At 43.1% G+C, this 15334-nt stretch overlaps 1 protein-coding gene across 2 annotated transcripts in view; it reads left to right on the top strand.

Moving 5' to 3' along the window:
* CDYL2 (chromodomain Y like 2) overlaps positions 1 to 8581 on the top strand; it is a 216186-nt gene extending 207605 nt beyond the window's left edge. For both annotated transcript variants that reach the window (XM_030819233.1, XM_030819238.1), the window contains exon 7: positions 1969 to 8581. In XM_030819233.1, the coding sequence (XP_030675093.1) occupies positions 1969 to 2127 (159 nt within the window). In that variant the 3' untranslated portion in view covers positions 2128 to 8581. The remainder of the gene's footprint in view (positions 1 to 1968) is intronic.
* The last annotated feature ends 6753 nt before the right edge of the window (positions 8582 to 15334 follow it).

Below are 15334 nucleotides of genomic sequence, written 5' to 3'. Positions count from 1 at the left end.
GGAAACATGTGACTGAAAAGGAGGGTGGGAGACTGGCCTGCAAGCTGCAGGGAGGGGTTTGACCTGTTGTTTGGCAGGGAAGAGAGGCTCAGGTGAAACCAACTCTTGAAGGACACCTGAGGGGACAGGCTCTTAGGACAAGGAATACTGCAAGGAGGTCTCTGCTGCCAACAGCTGTGAATTCAGGAGTGCAGGGGGTGTTTCCCAAGAATGGAACTACTCCAGCAGAGTAAAGCCCATGGCCTCTGGGAGTTGGTGCTCTTTGAGGCCATTCCAGGGGGAAAGAGCCAGCTGGGTCTGGCAGCTCATGCTACCACCTGCAGCCTCCAGCCCAGGCAGGGGAGTGAGGGTGCAGCCCCTCCCAGTCTGCTGGAGCCAGGGAGCTGCCATCTTGCTTCTTTCTGTTTGAAGGCATTTCAGGAGAGGCTGGTGGAGGCCAGCAAAGAATGCGCAAAGGCCTCACTTCTGGCCATACCTCTGCCAGAGGGCGGCAGCTGCAGCATGGCTGTTGGAATCAGCCAGACCAGGTTTTCCTGCTCCTTCTACCCCTGAGTAGTCAGGCAGCTCTGGGCCACTTTACATCATGGAGTTTTGGGTTCTGCATCTGTAACATGGGGATCAAAAGACTGCTTACTTGCAGGGTTATCATGAGAAGTAAATGAAAGAATTCAGGAAACGTATTTCTGTTAGATCCTGTTGGATAATGGTGATCATAGTGGCATTATTATTATTACAAATATTACTACAATCATTACTCATTACTATGATTAGTATTACTATGACTGCTATGAATTTTTACTCACTACTATGATTATTACTGTTGTTACTGTGATTATTGCTCATTACTAACACCATTACTATGATTATTGCTCATTAATATGATTACTGTTACTATGATTATTACTATTGTTACTGTGATTATTGCTCATTGCTGTGATTATTATTACTATTGTTACTACGATTATTGCTCTTTGCTGTGACAATTATTACTATGATTATTACTCATTAGTATGATTATTGCTCATTACTATGATGATGGTAGTAATCATCTTAGTAATAACTCTGCAGGATTAATACTATATATACATAATATATATATATTATATAATATATAATACATACAGATAATTATATATTATACATATACATAATATATGTATATATTATAGTGTATATACATATATACATGTGTTTACCTAAATACATATGTGTTTTTATGTATATATAATGTATATAATACATAATATGTGTATATACATAATACTTTAGTAATAATGAATAATCATAGATCATTTATGATCATTTATCGTAGCTGTGGACAGCAGCTACTACATTTATAACCATGATTACTAAGATCATTATTACTCATTACTACAATTATTACTATGGGTGTGATAATTGTTATTCATTCCTATGATTTTTACTCCTTACTATAATGATTATGAAGGTGATAGCTTTGAGTGTTATTAGTTGTTACTACCATGATTACTAACATTGTAGCCTGAACACGGGGCGTTGCTCTTAGTGCGGGTTGTACGGATACTGTGACAACCATTCGTTCATTTCATCGTCTTGTTCTGTGTTCTCAGTGATCCTTGAGTTATTGCCAACAGATCATGAAAATGAATCACAGGAGGGTAAAACAGTGTCTCCCACACTTTTTCATGACACTTACAGAAAAGGACTCTGTGTTTGTGTCACCATTGGGTAACAGGCAAGCCTCTAGTGGTCTGGGGTGACTTGGACCCCACTGAGCCGTCCCAGGGCCTCAGGGCTCCATGTCTTGACACGTCTGGGATCCGTTCATAGCCGTGCTGGAAACATGGAACTGGGAAGGCCCAGGATGGAGGAGGCAGCCTTCTCTGGCTGTGAGTATGGGAGGTTGGCCAGTGCCCCATGGGCCAGGTACCTAGTTCTGGAGCAGAGTCCCTGGTGCCCGGCTAATCAGGCCTGTCTGTTTCCCTCCAGGTGTTAGAGGAGTCCAAATGCCTTGTGCGGAGCTTCCTGAAATCCGTGCTGGAAGACGTGAACGAGAAGGAATGCCTCATGCTCAAGCAGCTCTGGAGCTCCTCCAAAGGCCTTGACTCCCTTTTCAGCTACCTGCAGGACAAAATTTATGAAGTCTGAGGGGCCCCAGCTCACGGGCCCCCAGCTTCCAGCTCTGCCCTGTGTTTCGGAAACCAGAGCACAGTGTCTGCCCCGGCCAAGGAGTTTGTCAAGGTGTCTGTTTATGCCTAGGGTTGTGTCCATTTTCTCGTGTCCTTTGGTTGCTCCTTCTTGGTTTGATTTTGTGTAATGGATGGAAAACGCAGCATACTTGGCCTCCCCCACCTCCCTGCCCTACCTGGCCAGAGAGCTCTCCGGGCTTTATCTTCCCAGGGTTCCGCCAAGCGCCACTGTCCTTTCCCCACTTGCTGAAATGCACCATCGCGGTCCAGGAAGGGGAAGACCACTTTCCCATTCTTCTGACTCAGGCTGTGTCTACACAGTGCCTCTGACTTGGAGACTTGGCCATCATGGCTCTCTCTGGTTGTGTTTAGATCGGGTGTCAGAGGACGACCAATCTTAGGGAATTTCTAGACCAATGAGCAAAATGATTGTGCACACCTGGCTTCAGTCTCCTCTCCGACGCAAATCTGTGTGACTATTAGGGCTTGGTCTTAAAACCCAATTGAGTGATTTAGAAACCCAGATATTGTACATTTAGAAATGTTTTGTTAAATATATATTTTTAAAACAATGTAAGTGGAAATTCTGATAATTTATGTGTATTATATGTAAAGCTAGTTTTGCAAAAACAAACTACTAGGGAAATGTTTTTTCTTTCCTTGGACTTATTTTATTTATTTATTTTTGTTTATATATTGTGATGTCTGTTGTTCACACAGATACTATTTTCATACTGCCCTGGACCAAATCCCACACAAGGTTCATGCCGTTTGGTGCATTCTAGCAATGAACCATGTAGAAATAAAGTTTAGAGAGATGGAAACAGAAGGATTTCTGTGGACAAAAGGAATAGCGCTGCACCTCTGTGTAAAACGGTTCTCAGCTATAATAATAGAATACTAGTTCCTTAGGTTTGTCCTTAGGGGACATCTTGGGAGAGTTTTTTCTTCCCTCTGCCGTCTTTAAGGAGATAAAGGGCCTTCTCAGCCTGAATGATCCTGAAACAGACCCAGTCCCAAATTGTGTCATGTCGGGCGGGGGTGGGGATAGTCCCTACCTGGGAATAGCGTATTGTCTAGAGTAAGACTTTTTTCTTTGGGGCAAATAACTGAACTTGGATTCTGCAGTCTATTGCTTCCATGTGATCAGTGATTTCTGGTATTGGCCTCCCAGGGGGTTGGGGAAGAGTTCCCACTCTGCTGAGCTGTCTGGAGGTCTGAATCTTTTCCCCCCAGAAGCTGAAATGACTCATCTTTTTTTTCTAGTTTTTTTATGTACATAGGGAGCAATGACCAGGGATGAGATCTCCTTGCCCCCGTGTCCCTGGGCTGCAAGGGGACTCCAGCAGCTCTGTTAGACCATCAGACTCAAGTCCCTGGATTAACTACAGAGAAGGAGGGGTTGGGGGTTGTGGTTTTGAGTGGTGACGAGAAAGGTACAAACCTGAAGTTGAGAGCAGACAAGTGGAAGGGGTGTGTTCTGCGTGAGGTTTAAACCATGGGTCAAGCACCCAGAGAAAGCTAGATTCTCAGATTCTCAGGATGGAGGGATTTTTCTGTTTCCATCACAGCCCCTGAGTATTCCTGGAGGCCCTTGGCCCTCCCCTTCTTCCCTTTTCCTGTTGGGCACCAGCCTTTCTTGGCCCTTCTTTGAAGAGAGTGGAATAAGGCAGCAAGAGGTGGGCACAGCTGGTGGAGGTGAGGCAGGATCAGAAGAGAGAGTCCTGGTGACAGTTCTCTAACTCTATATGGTCCTTTATCTTCTCCAGGCAATCAGGTGCACTGGGCAGGGCAGGTGGAATGTATTTGTGGCCCTGAGCTTTGGGTTTCAAAGAACACGTTGATTGTCTACACCAGATCTAGAGACATGGTCCTTTAAGCAGTGACCCTCAAGTTAATCTGGACTACTGGTCCTTCTGATGACCTTGGTTCCCTCCCTGGAAAGCCTGTCTCCTTTAAGAGTTCATGAGGGTCAGGAAGGATGGGAAACCTCTCCTTCAGCCAGAGGAGGATGGAATTGAAGTCCCGTGTACCCTCCCGTTTGTCCATGTAGGATCCTGTAAGGACTGCAGACCTGTCCTATAGGGAGTTACTATAGGGAGACACCTGCTTTTGCCCAAATGCCTGTTGTCACAGCTCTACCTGGATCTTATCTCCTTTGAGAAAGCAAATGTGAGCTTTCCAAAACCCTTAGATGACCCTGGTTCTTATATATTGTGGCAGACAGTGTCTTCACTGCTACTAAATTCTCATTAGAAAGAGCCCCCTCTTTTCTTTTGAGCTTCTGATTGGGCGCAGTTATATTCAGCATCGGTTGAAGTGGGGTCAGGATTCTCGTTGGACATGGAAGGGGATGTTTAGAAATTCCTTCAGATCGGTGTCCACCTTCGTTCCCTGCTTGAAAGAACTAGAAATGCTTCAGCTTTGGATGTACTATCAAATTCAAACTTCTAAACATTTCAAGGATCTCTGAAGATTAAGGTAGGAATGTGAAACCATTTCTAAGGTGGAATTCTTGCTGTTAATTCACAGTTCCTGGGTGTAATGGGGGTGGTGAAAGTCTGTATTTTGGTTGTTTGCATACAGTCAGTTCCACCATTGGGTGAAAGCAGGTGAAATCTGTTTGCTGCAGGTGGACTGAATTTTTCACTTTCTGGGTAGTTGTTTTGATATTGTGTAGGTGAATTCCAGGTAACTTATAGCAAATCAATCTGGGATGGAAAATACCAGACCTCTGGTTGTGTCAGCGTTTATCCTAATAGCTTTCCTGAGATATGGCTCAGACTTTGATTTTTGATCTTCCACCCCAGGGCCCCCTCTCTGTCCATGGGATCCTTTCTCCCCTCTCTCCACCATTTTCCCCTACCTTCCCCCATAAGTCACTCCCAAGAGCCTGGGCAGGTCTTTGAGGAATTGCAGCTCATTTTGGCAGCCCCGTCCTGCAATTACCTTTGGGTTTGAAAGAATAGCTGTGGGGGGGCAATTGAGGACACCTCTTTAGTCAGAGACCTTTCTAGCAATCCACTCCCTCCGGTCCTGTTAGCCATGCAGTAGAACTCTCCTTCCCTCTCTGCCCCAACCCCAATGATGGCTCATTCTCAGCATCTTCTGGGACCATCTGAGTTAACAACCCTGTTCCAAGAGGACTTTGTGCAGAACTTTTGTTAGGGTGGTCAGACCTCCTCACCATTTGGAAGACACAGCCTAATGCTGATGTACTTAACGTGCTCCTTCCAGCATAGAAATAATGTCTGGGTAACAGCCATCAAAATCGTAAGAATGACATTGGATAGCTATGAGAAAGTAGCAGAGAATTGATTTAAAATGTCATTCTTGTTTGGTATAGATTAAACTAGGAAATGTTCTCTCTGAAGCATGAAAATGTTTTTCCCATGTGAAGTTTAGTATAAAGATGGAAAAATAATAATCACAATAGACTTTGAACAATGCAACTGTATCTCTGCATATCCACATTTCAAAATAGCCTTCACTGAATGCTGAATTGCATTTCCCATTAATTGTTTGTTTTAAAAATTTTGTAATTTTTTTTTATTTGGAATTTAGCCACATCCATGAAATTTTCCAATCTAGTTTCTGTGGAAATTTTTTTAACAGAGAGAAACAAATAGAAACATCTTCAAATCTTCCTAAGTGAATATTTAAAATGCAGAATTGCTTATCTTCTGTTTTTCTGTATTCAGACACTTAGATCTGTTGTATATATTAGTCTAGACACTCTCACTAATATACACAGTATTTAAGACTCTAAATGAGATTTCTTAAGTATTTTATTTTATTCTCTGTAAATGGTTTTGTATAATCTTTAAAAATCTACACTTTGCCTTTGTAGATATTTAAGGGAAACCATTTGGGGTTGTCTTGCATGTATATTTTTGTTGTAGATAAGTGTTGCTTAGTTATTTCTGCAAATTTTGGTTGAAATGCTTACAGACTTTAATACAGTATATATTTTCAAAATATAAACTTTTATATTTCTGTGATAAGTTAGGATATGCGTTTTAGGCAATATTTTTCATTAATATCACTTGTTCTTTCGAAAAATAGCATACTGGTTTGGTGCCAATTTTTTTCATTAGAATATAATACTCTTATATTATTGGAGAGCAGGTTAATCTTTTTTCGAAGTAATTGCGTTTGAAGTATAATTTCAAAATGTATTGAATTTGTGAATAAGCCTTACCATTAGGATCAGTAAATTTTTCAACACTGCAACTACATAAGTAGTTTAAGACCTCCCCGTAAATTCTCGCTGTGTGGCAGTTGATGGAGTTTGTGAACAGAGCCTTAAGCTTGTTGCAAAAAAATTTTAAAAGGGTAATACGGGTTGTTTCCTCCATGCAACGTAAGCCATGCTGATGGACTGAATGCAGTCTGTAATTCATGGCTAATCCGAAGAGTTTGATTGAGTTGATGGTGGCAGGGACCAGAGAGACACCTTGGTGATTGTCTTTGGCCATAAGAATAGACCAAGGAGAGGTTTTCCAGAGCCACCTTCGTACTGTAAACATGGTTTAGACACGGTCATAGGGAAGGCTGCTGGTCCATCATTTGTTCTGAACAAATGGCATTTCCTGCTCCTGACCCTGGCAGTTGGCCCCAGATTCCTTGTTGATGACTTGGAAACACCCATTCTGGGTAAGGTCAGCACTCCCTGAGAGATGTTAACAAAGTTTACCTGTGAGTCTTACTGTGTAGACAATCTGAAGTCAATTTTAGTTACACAATCAGCATTCCCATGTGTCCTCAGTGTCTTATCAATGAACTATGTGTATCAAGCCATACTAAACTGGAGTTTAGCAGGACAAAGGCAAACTAGATGTAGAATATAACATATCAACTGAATATGTCGATCCAGGACTGTTTTTCTAGAACATAAATCATGGAGCTCCTTGACAGTGTGTGCACTGTTTTTGGAGTTTAATAAAACCAACTAGAATTTAGACTTAAAAAGAAATTATTATTCCTTTTGGTTGTCCACATAAAGTAGTCCAGGGCCATCATATGGCTAAAATCAAGTTATTTGGTTCATTTCTGGTACGTATTTATAAAGTCAACTTATCAGCCATTAAGATGGAGACTTGCTTTAAATTTTTGCAGTGTGTGTGGCAGTCAGAAAAACCCATATCTAGTTTTCAACTTCACCTCTGGCATTTTTATGGCTTAATCTTATCTCATTGATCCAACATCTAGCCTAATGCTGGAGCTCTTATATCTAGCCTGATGCTGGAGCTCTTGAAGCTGACTCTTAGAAGTTTGGAGAGTGTAGAGTTTCCCATCTAGTATTTAATTTGTCCCTGTGCCATTAGTCCCAGCTCGAAGTCATTTGCCAGTGTTGATGTTGACAGGATTGTGACAATATTGCCTTTCATAAAACCGAGGACCAAAGAATTCCATTATTCTAACAAAGCCTGAGTTTCATGGATTGTGGGCACATCTAGACAGATATGTGCATGCTTGATGGTGCAGAGAAACTGCTGACTTCCACCAACCTCATGCTCCCCGTGGCTGGCCATACAGGGGGATTCGTTGTCATATTGAAAAGGCTCTGAAAGATGAGTTTCTAATTGAAGCTCACTATCTCAGGTTGGTGTTTCTGCTGTGTAGTCCCAAGCCTGTATCCGTATCATAAAAGTGGAGGCCTGGTACTCCTCCAGGTTATCTGGCCAGTGTAGACTCCTCCATCTGAATATGAACCTCCAGGGTAAGAATTTTTCAGACATGTCTATACTGAACAGTGGAATCCTGCACTTGCCAAATGTCTGCCTCCTTTTGTTCTTCATTGACCCATTCTAATTCCTGTTAGGTGTGAGAAGAATTGTCTTCAGTTCTCTCTCCATTCTCATTCATGAAGAAATCATTGATCCATTGACCAGTTGAGAAATGATTGATGCTGAAGAAGTGGTATTCTATTGGTAAGGCTTATTACCAAACTTCTGATAATGAAGCAGGCTACCAAAAACTTATCCAGCCCACCCTAGGAGTGTTTGGATTTGATCATGGATGTAGCATACACCAAAATCCACCGAGACCTTTGCAAAATTAGGCTACTTGTTTTATTTTGCCAGATTATCATGGGAGAGTCTTTAACTAGTTCTGAATATTTGTAAGTCTGAGTACTTCATAGAATTATACAGCAGGTACAGCTGACCCCTTCTCACCATGTTGTAAATATTTACTGAGACTGGGTGCAGTACTGAGGGATAATAATCTTCTGATTTATCAAATCCTGACTGTCTAGAACAAATTGTACACTCTCTTTGTGAATGGTCCTGTAACGTGTATGAACACATTTCTGGGTGCCTTAGAAGTTGTATTTTTCATGTGTGCTAATATGCAGTATTTATACATTGTGAGAAGCTGCTTTGAATAAAAAGGTTGAAACTTTGTCTGCATTTGCTTGTGTTCCCCCTTTTGCAGGCTGCACATAAAGTTCACGAGTAGATTCTGTGGTTTCTGAGCAGAGAAGTTTTTGGGGGCCTTCTAGGGGTTGAGACATCTGATATTTCTAGGTTGTGCCTGGGTTTCTAGGGAGCAGAGGCACCTGAATCTGGTGCCTCTGCTCCCTAGAAACTACCCAGATTTAGCCAGGAGGCTTCAGTTATTCAGGAAGACAGTCACTAGGTGGGAGCAACAGCTTGATGCCAGAGGATCCCAGAACTGGGGGCACAGGAGTGATTTTTTGGGGGGTTGATATCAGCATTTACCCCTTCCCTGATATTTCCAGAATGTTTCCTTGTACCAGGGGTTCCCTCCTCAACTACAGTTAAACCTCTCTGGAGCTCGAGCTTGGACAATCCCAGCTGCCACATGTTTGTCACTATGGACTTACACAAAGTTCTTTCACATACTTGCTCTCATTGCTTTGATCATCACAATATGGCTCTTAGGAGTGGCACCCTGGTGAGGACCCCTGGTTTCTAGGGCCTGGCCTCAGAAACATTGTGAGGGCTGCTGAAAAGACTGATAGGAAGTCTTTCAGGGATTTGTGGTAATAGGGGATTCTTGGAAAAGGATTTACACAAGGTCATCTACCCTTCCCCCCATCCATCGTATCAGTCTGTCAGTCCAGCATCCAACCATTCATTGTTCCATCCATCCACCCATCCATTAATCCATCTATCCTGTTTGTCCAGCATCCAACCATCCATGCATCTGCCATTCTTCCATCCATCCATCCTGTCCGTCTGTCTGTCCATCATCCATGCATCTATCCACCATCCTTCTGTTCATCTCTCCACCCATTCTTCTATTCATCCTGTTTATTCACCTGCCTGTCCTTCCAACCATTTGTCCATCTGCCATCCTTCCATCCACCCATCCTATCCATGTCTATCATCCAACCATCCATCCATCTGTCATTCTTCTGTTCGTTCATTTGTCCACCCATTCATTCATCCATCCATCCATTCGTCCATCCATCCTGTCTATTCATGTGGCTGTCCATTATCCAACCATCCGTCCTATCTGTTCATCTGTCTATCATCTGACCATCTGTCTGCCATCATTTTATTCATTTTACAACCCATACCCATCCATCTACGCATCCATCCATTCACCCATCCACTCATCCAACTATCCTGTCCATTTGTCCATCATCCAACGATTCATGTGTCTGCCATTCTTCCGTCTATCCATCCATCCATTTCTATCTATCCATCTATCCATTATTCACTCATCATCCTTCTGTTCCTCCATCTGTCCACCCATTCTTCCATCCATCCTGTCGATTCACCTGTCTGTCTATCATCCAACCATCTGTCCATCTGCCATCCTTCCATCCATCTATCCTATCCATCCATCTGTGCATCATCCAACCATCCATTCGTCTGTGATTCTTGTATTTATCCACCCATTTATCCGTCCTATCTGTTCATCTGTCTGTCCATAATCCAACTATCCACTTGTCATTCTGTCATTCTTCCATCCATCCTATCTGTCCATCTGCCCATCGTCCATCTGTCATCCTTTTATCCATCCATCCATCCTTCCATCCATCCATCCGTATATCATCCTTCCATTCATCCATACATTATCCTTCCGTCCATCCATCCATCTATCTGTTTGTTCATCCATTCTTCCATCCATTCAATAATGGCTAATGGGCCCCCTGCTCTGTCTCAGGAGCTGCACAGGTGCTGGGGAATCTTGAGATTACTCAAGACAGCCCCAGTCATACAGGAGCTTGGAGTCTAGTAATGTGAGAAGGGTGGGTAATCTGCCATGATTCTTGACATGGCTACGGTACAGTGCTGGAGGGAGCATCTTACACAATTAGGAACACTGAAAGTCTAGAAGATGGTGCCACATTAATTGTTCATATTCTCCATACTTTTCGGTCTGTGAGGAAGCCAGAATTGGATGGAGCTCAGGATTTTCCCTCTGCTGGCTCCCCTTTCCTTTTTGCTTTCTGTTGTTCTTGGTGTTATCGTTGTTTTGTGTGACTGTTTTCCCCTTCTCTAAAGACCTGATTCCATCTTAAGTAGTGAAGGTCATAGCTGAGGGGTCCTTTGCTCCTAGCTTCTTATGGCCCCTCCAATAGATTGGATGAGGTCTTTTTTATGTTTCAGAGTATAATATCTATAAGACAAACCCTCCTTATTTCAATTATCTCTCACTTGCTAGCTTTGATGTGACATTACGCTGAAAGAACCCCTCCCCCAAGAAAGTTAAGAACAAAGAGAGTGAAGTGGGCTGAGACCCCACATCCATCAGATATATCAGTAATTAAGTGATGAAGCAGTGTACTGAATAAGCAGTAATGGAGTGCAATCACAAAAGCAACTTGATTTGCCTCTCACTGTCCCTTTAAGTCTGTTTAATGGGAGTAGTCCTTCCCTAACCCTGAATGAAATCTTGATGGGTTTCAGGAGCTTTCTCTCATTCATAGGTAAGAGTTACTAGTCACAAACACAGTCTCAATTCAATAATCAAAAATGACCATTTTCCACATAAGAATCATTGCTCCCAACTTCATTTAAAGTGTCTCTGATCCTTGCTGCCTTTTCTGCATTGGGAAAAGCAGGAAAGATCTTCTGTGACTGGTGCTGTTGACAGATGGGGCTTTTCATTCTCTGGGCCTCTTAGGTGTTTATACCTGACTCTCTCACATAGTGAAATTGTATGAGGTTTTAGTGACCTCCCTCAGTTGATGGTGGTCAGTCCCCTATAATTGCCAGATGAACCCTATGTCATCAGCTATTCCTTCAGCCCCTAGGAGTCTGGTTGTCCACTGTCAGCTTTTCCAGTTCATCTCTGTTGACCCCTTTAGGGCAAGACAGTCCCCAGGCCAGTTCTTTGCCATGCCACACCACATGTGGTTCATGGGAAACACTCATGCATCATCTGTCCAAACTGATGCAAGGGATTTCTCAGGCATGAGTCAGACACCAATCTACTGTGTCCTCCAAGTTTTGGGAGGTATATGTAAGGCCGCATCCTTCAACCTGAGATGAAAGGGGAGACCTCTTTTCTTGCTTTATGGTTGTGTGTGTGTAATAGTGGGTAGCACAGTTCTCTAATGGAGTCCTCTTAACAAACCCTTCTTAATAAATGTGAGATACACAAATTACATCTAGAAATTATCCAGGCATTAGAAAGTGGTGATTTCAATGTGGTGGCATTCTCCATATGACAGACATGCTGTAGGGCTTTGTGGGCTGTGACAATGACTTGAGCTTTCACTCCAAGTGAGATGGGAGACCCTGGAGGGTGCAGAGAGGAGTGCCTGGGCTGACTTGTGCTTCAAAAATTTCCTCCATGTAAACAGACAAAAGCCAGTGATGGCAGGAGCAAGGTCAGTAACATGAGACCCTTGGGATTGTCCATCTGCACCTCGACAGAGGCTTGAATTTAATCAGAGGTGGGGTGGTTGAGGTGGTGAAAAGGAGCAAAACCCTGAGTCTGTTTTGAAGGCAAAGATTTGCAGGTGGATGGGCTGTGGAGTCAGTCAGAGAGAGGGGTCAAGGGTGAGCCTGGGACTTTGAGCCCAAGCAGCTGCAAAACTAGAATTGCCCATAAATGAGGCAGGAGTGCCTCTGGGATTCGTGGGAGCAGGTCTAAGTGTGAGTTCCAGGAGCCCAGCTGAGACCTGGTAATATGATTTGACTCTGTGTCCCCACCCAAATCTCATGTCGAATTGTAATTCTCAATGTTGGGGGAGGGACCTGGTAGGAAGTAATTGGATTGTGGGGGTGGTTTTCCCTATGCTGTTCTCATGATAGTGAGTTCTTATGAGATCTGATGGTTTAAAACTGTGTGGCACATCGCCAGTTGCTCTCTCTCTATCCTGCCGCCATGTGAAGAAGGTGCTTGCTTCCCTTTCACCTTCCACCATGATAGTAAATTTCCTGAGGCTTCTCAGTCATGCTTCCTGTTAAGCCTGCTGAACTGTGACTCAATTAAACCTGTTTTCTTCATGAATTACCCAGTCTCAGGTACTTCTTTATAGTAGTGTGAGGACGGACTAATACACCTGATTATCACAGGTGCCAAGTGTCTGGCTTTGCTCAGCCTTTGAGGATAACTATGCCTGCCTCTAGGGACTTTTCGAAGGGTTAACAGAGTTACACACACCTGTGTATATGTCTGTGTGTCTGTATATTTGTGAACTTTTATATATATATATATATAAAGTTTAAGTATATAAATGATGCTGAAATCTAAAATTATAATGTATAATATAGAAAACAGTTATTGGCCTACAGTCATTTTTAATGATTAAATGAAATTTGCATTAGAGATTTATATATAAATGAGTATATATAGTATTTAGAACAGTTGCTAACATATAGTTACTGTTTAATGATTAAATGAGATTTTCTCATGTATATATATATATTTGCAGGATCTTTTTTATGAGTCATGTAAATTAGATGACATGTCATTATTATACACAATTATTAGTACAGTTGTTGGCATAAAGTCACTATTTAAAGACTTAATGTGATTTTTGTATATGTGTGTGTTAGGTATATTACATTTTTGCAAGTATATGAAATATGTATTTAAATAAGATTATATACATATATACATGAGATTTTTATCTATATATAGAATGCTTAGAAGAGTTTTGGGCACATTGTCACTTTTTAGTGATTAAATGAACTTTACACCTGTGCATGAGATTATATGTGTATTAGATTTATTTTAAAATATGAGATTATATGGATAGATACATACATGCCTACATATGCAAATACACATGTGTGCATATCTTTAGGACAATTGCTGACATGGTATTGCCACTTAACCAATAGTGACCATGTTAATACTTATGCTGGTGAATGCCATGGGCAGGGCTTAGGGCACTCCAGTCAGTGAACTCAGCACAGGCGTCTTGCTCTGAACACATGCAGGCCTGGGCACAGCTGAAGTGGGACCCAGGAGAAAGCTGGTCGTGATATGCTAATGCCCCTCTGCTTTCCCAGAGAAGGATCTGCAAGCAGGATCTTTGCTGGTAACCAAGCGGAGCATTGTCCCCCTAGAGAAACTCGCTGATTGAGGGGCCATGGCACGCCCCTCCTCTTCTGTGGCCTTCCGTGTCCTCATCTGTATTTGGGGCTCCCACTACCTCTCTCAGGATTGGTGAGAAGATTAAATTAGTGTGTATAAGACTTGGTGTACTTTCCCCCAGGGATTCCATAAAGCAGTCCCATTGGAAGCTCTCGCATTTGGAGGTTGCCAGTGATGTTTCTACTTCATCATTCACATCCCTTCCTGGAAACATGGATGTGGTAGCGCTGGACCAGGAGTGTGCCTAAGCTGGGCCCGAAGCCAAGTCCAGAAGTTGTCATCCAAGATCAGAAGGCATGACCAGTTCACTGATCTGGAACGCCTGGCCAAGAGCCTGAACCCAGAACGCAGCAGCAGAATGAACAGTAGTCTCAAGAGCCAACATGGGGAGGTTCAAGATGAGGGCAGGAGGGGTATCCTGGGCACTTGTATAGGGCTGCCAGTGTCTTGGCCAAGAATGAGAATGAGGCTTTCCTTGGTACCAGGTGAGTGGGGAACGCCGGTGTGTGCATGACCCATGATAATTCCTCCAAGATTGTCAATTGGTAACAAATCTGGGGAGATTTTGCTGAGAAAAGTGGCCAGAGAGAGCAAAGGCAAGAATGTTAGAGATTCTTAGGTTTTAGTAGAAAGAGCATAGTTTGAAGGCAGATGACCTTGCATTTAAATCTCTGATTTGACTTTGATGAATGACACGGTCTTGATTATGGTCACTTTAAGTAATCTGTTCGACAGGCACAATAACACCTACTACAGGTTATTGTAAAACTTAAGTGAGCCAAGTGTAGAAAATGCCCAGAAGAGGGGCTGGCTCATAGTAGGTGGCCCATAAGTGTTCATTCCCTGACATTCACCTTCTCCCTTTCCCCTTAAAAGCAATGGAAGCCTGGCTGAAGACTGGGGCAGGAGGGTTGGGAGTGAACTTGGAGGCAGAGCGAGTCTCTGAGACTCTGTCACTGGGGACTGATCTCCAAGCTGGTGTAATTCAAGAAGTGCCAGGAGACCCCACTCACTCAGGAAATCCCCACCAGCCAGATGGTGACTTGTGGGGTGTAACTTAATAACCTCCTGGATTAAGGGCCTTAACAATGGTTGGTGGCTGTAGGATGGTTGGGGGGTCCGCACATGTAGCCACTGTGTGCAGAGAAGCACACACTGATAGAGCTCTCAGGGACAAGCTGGGCGGGCCAGGTCGAGAAGGCTGATCCTTGGAGTTTTCCTGCTGTTGTGGAGCGTGGAGCCCTGGGCTTTGCCAGCACAGGTGGCAGGTGCATGCAGTCTCAAGGTGACAGAGGACCTAATGGGTTCCATCCTCATGGCACATACTGTGTCCCAGTGTGCCACCTGTGCAGCCACCCTTATTTACACTTTCACTTGCAAAAAGAGACACATGAGCTGCTCTCACTACAATTTGGATGGTAACAAGCAGTTATTGGCAAAGAGGAGAATAATCAGATGTTGTGGGCCAATCTTTGATGGAATAGATCTGTGGTTGATAATGTTTTTTCTTAGCTTGCGGTTGTGTCTTGAAGATTCTATCTACTCTTGGCCACATTTCCTGTTTGATTGTGGAGTCTTTGGGTCTCTCTTCTCCTCTGCCCTGTGTCTTGTGTGATTCATCAAGTTGTCCTCAT

Source organism: Nomascus leucogenys, chromosome 2, assembly GCF_006542625.1.
Source record: "Nomascus leucogenys isolate Asia chromosome 2, Asia_NLE_v1, whole genome shotgun sequence".
NCBI lineage: Eukaryota > Metazoa > Chordata > Mammalia > Primates > Hylobatidae > Nomascus > Nomascus leucogenys.
Note: the sequence above shows the minus strand (reverse complement) of the source record. Positions and strands in the feature narration are given on the sequence as shown.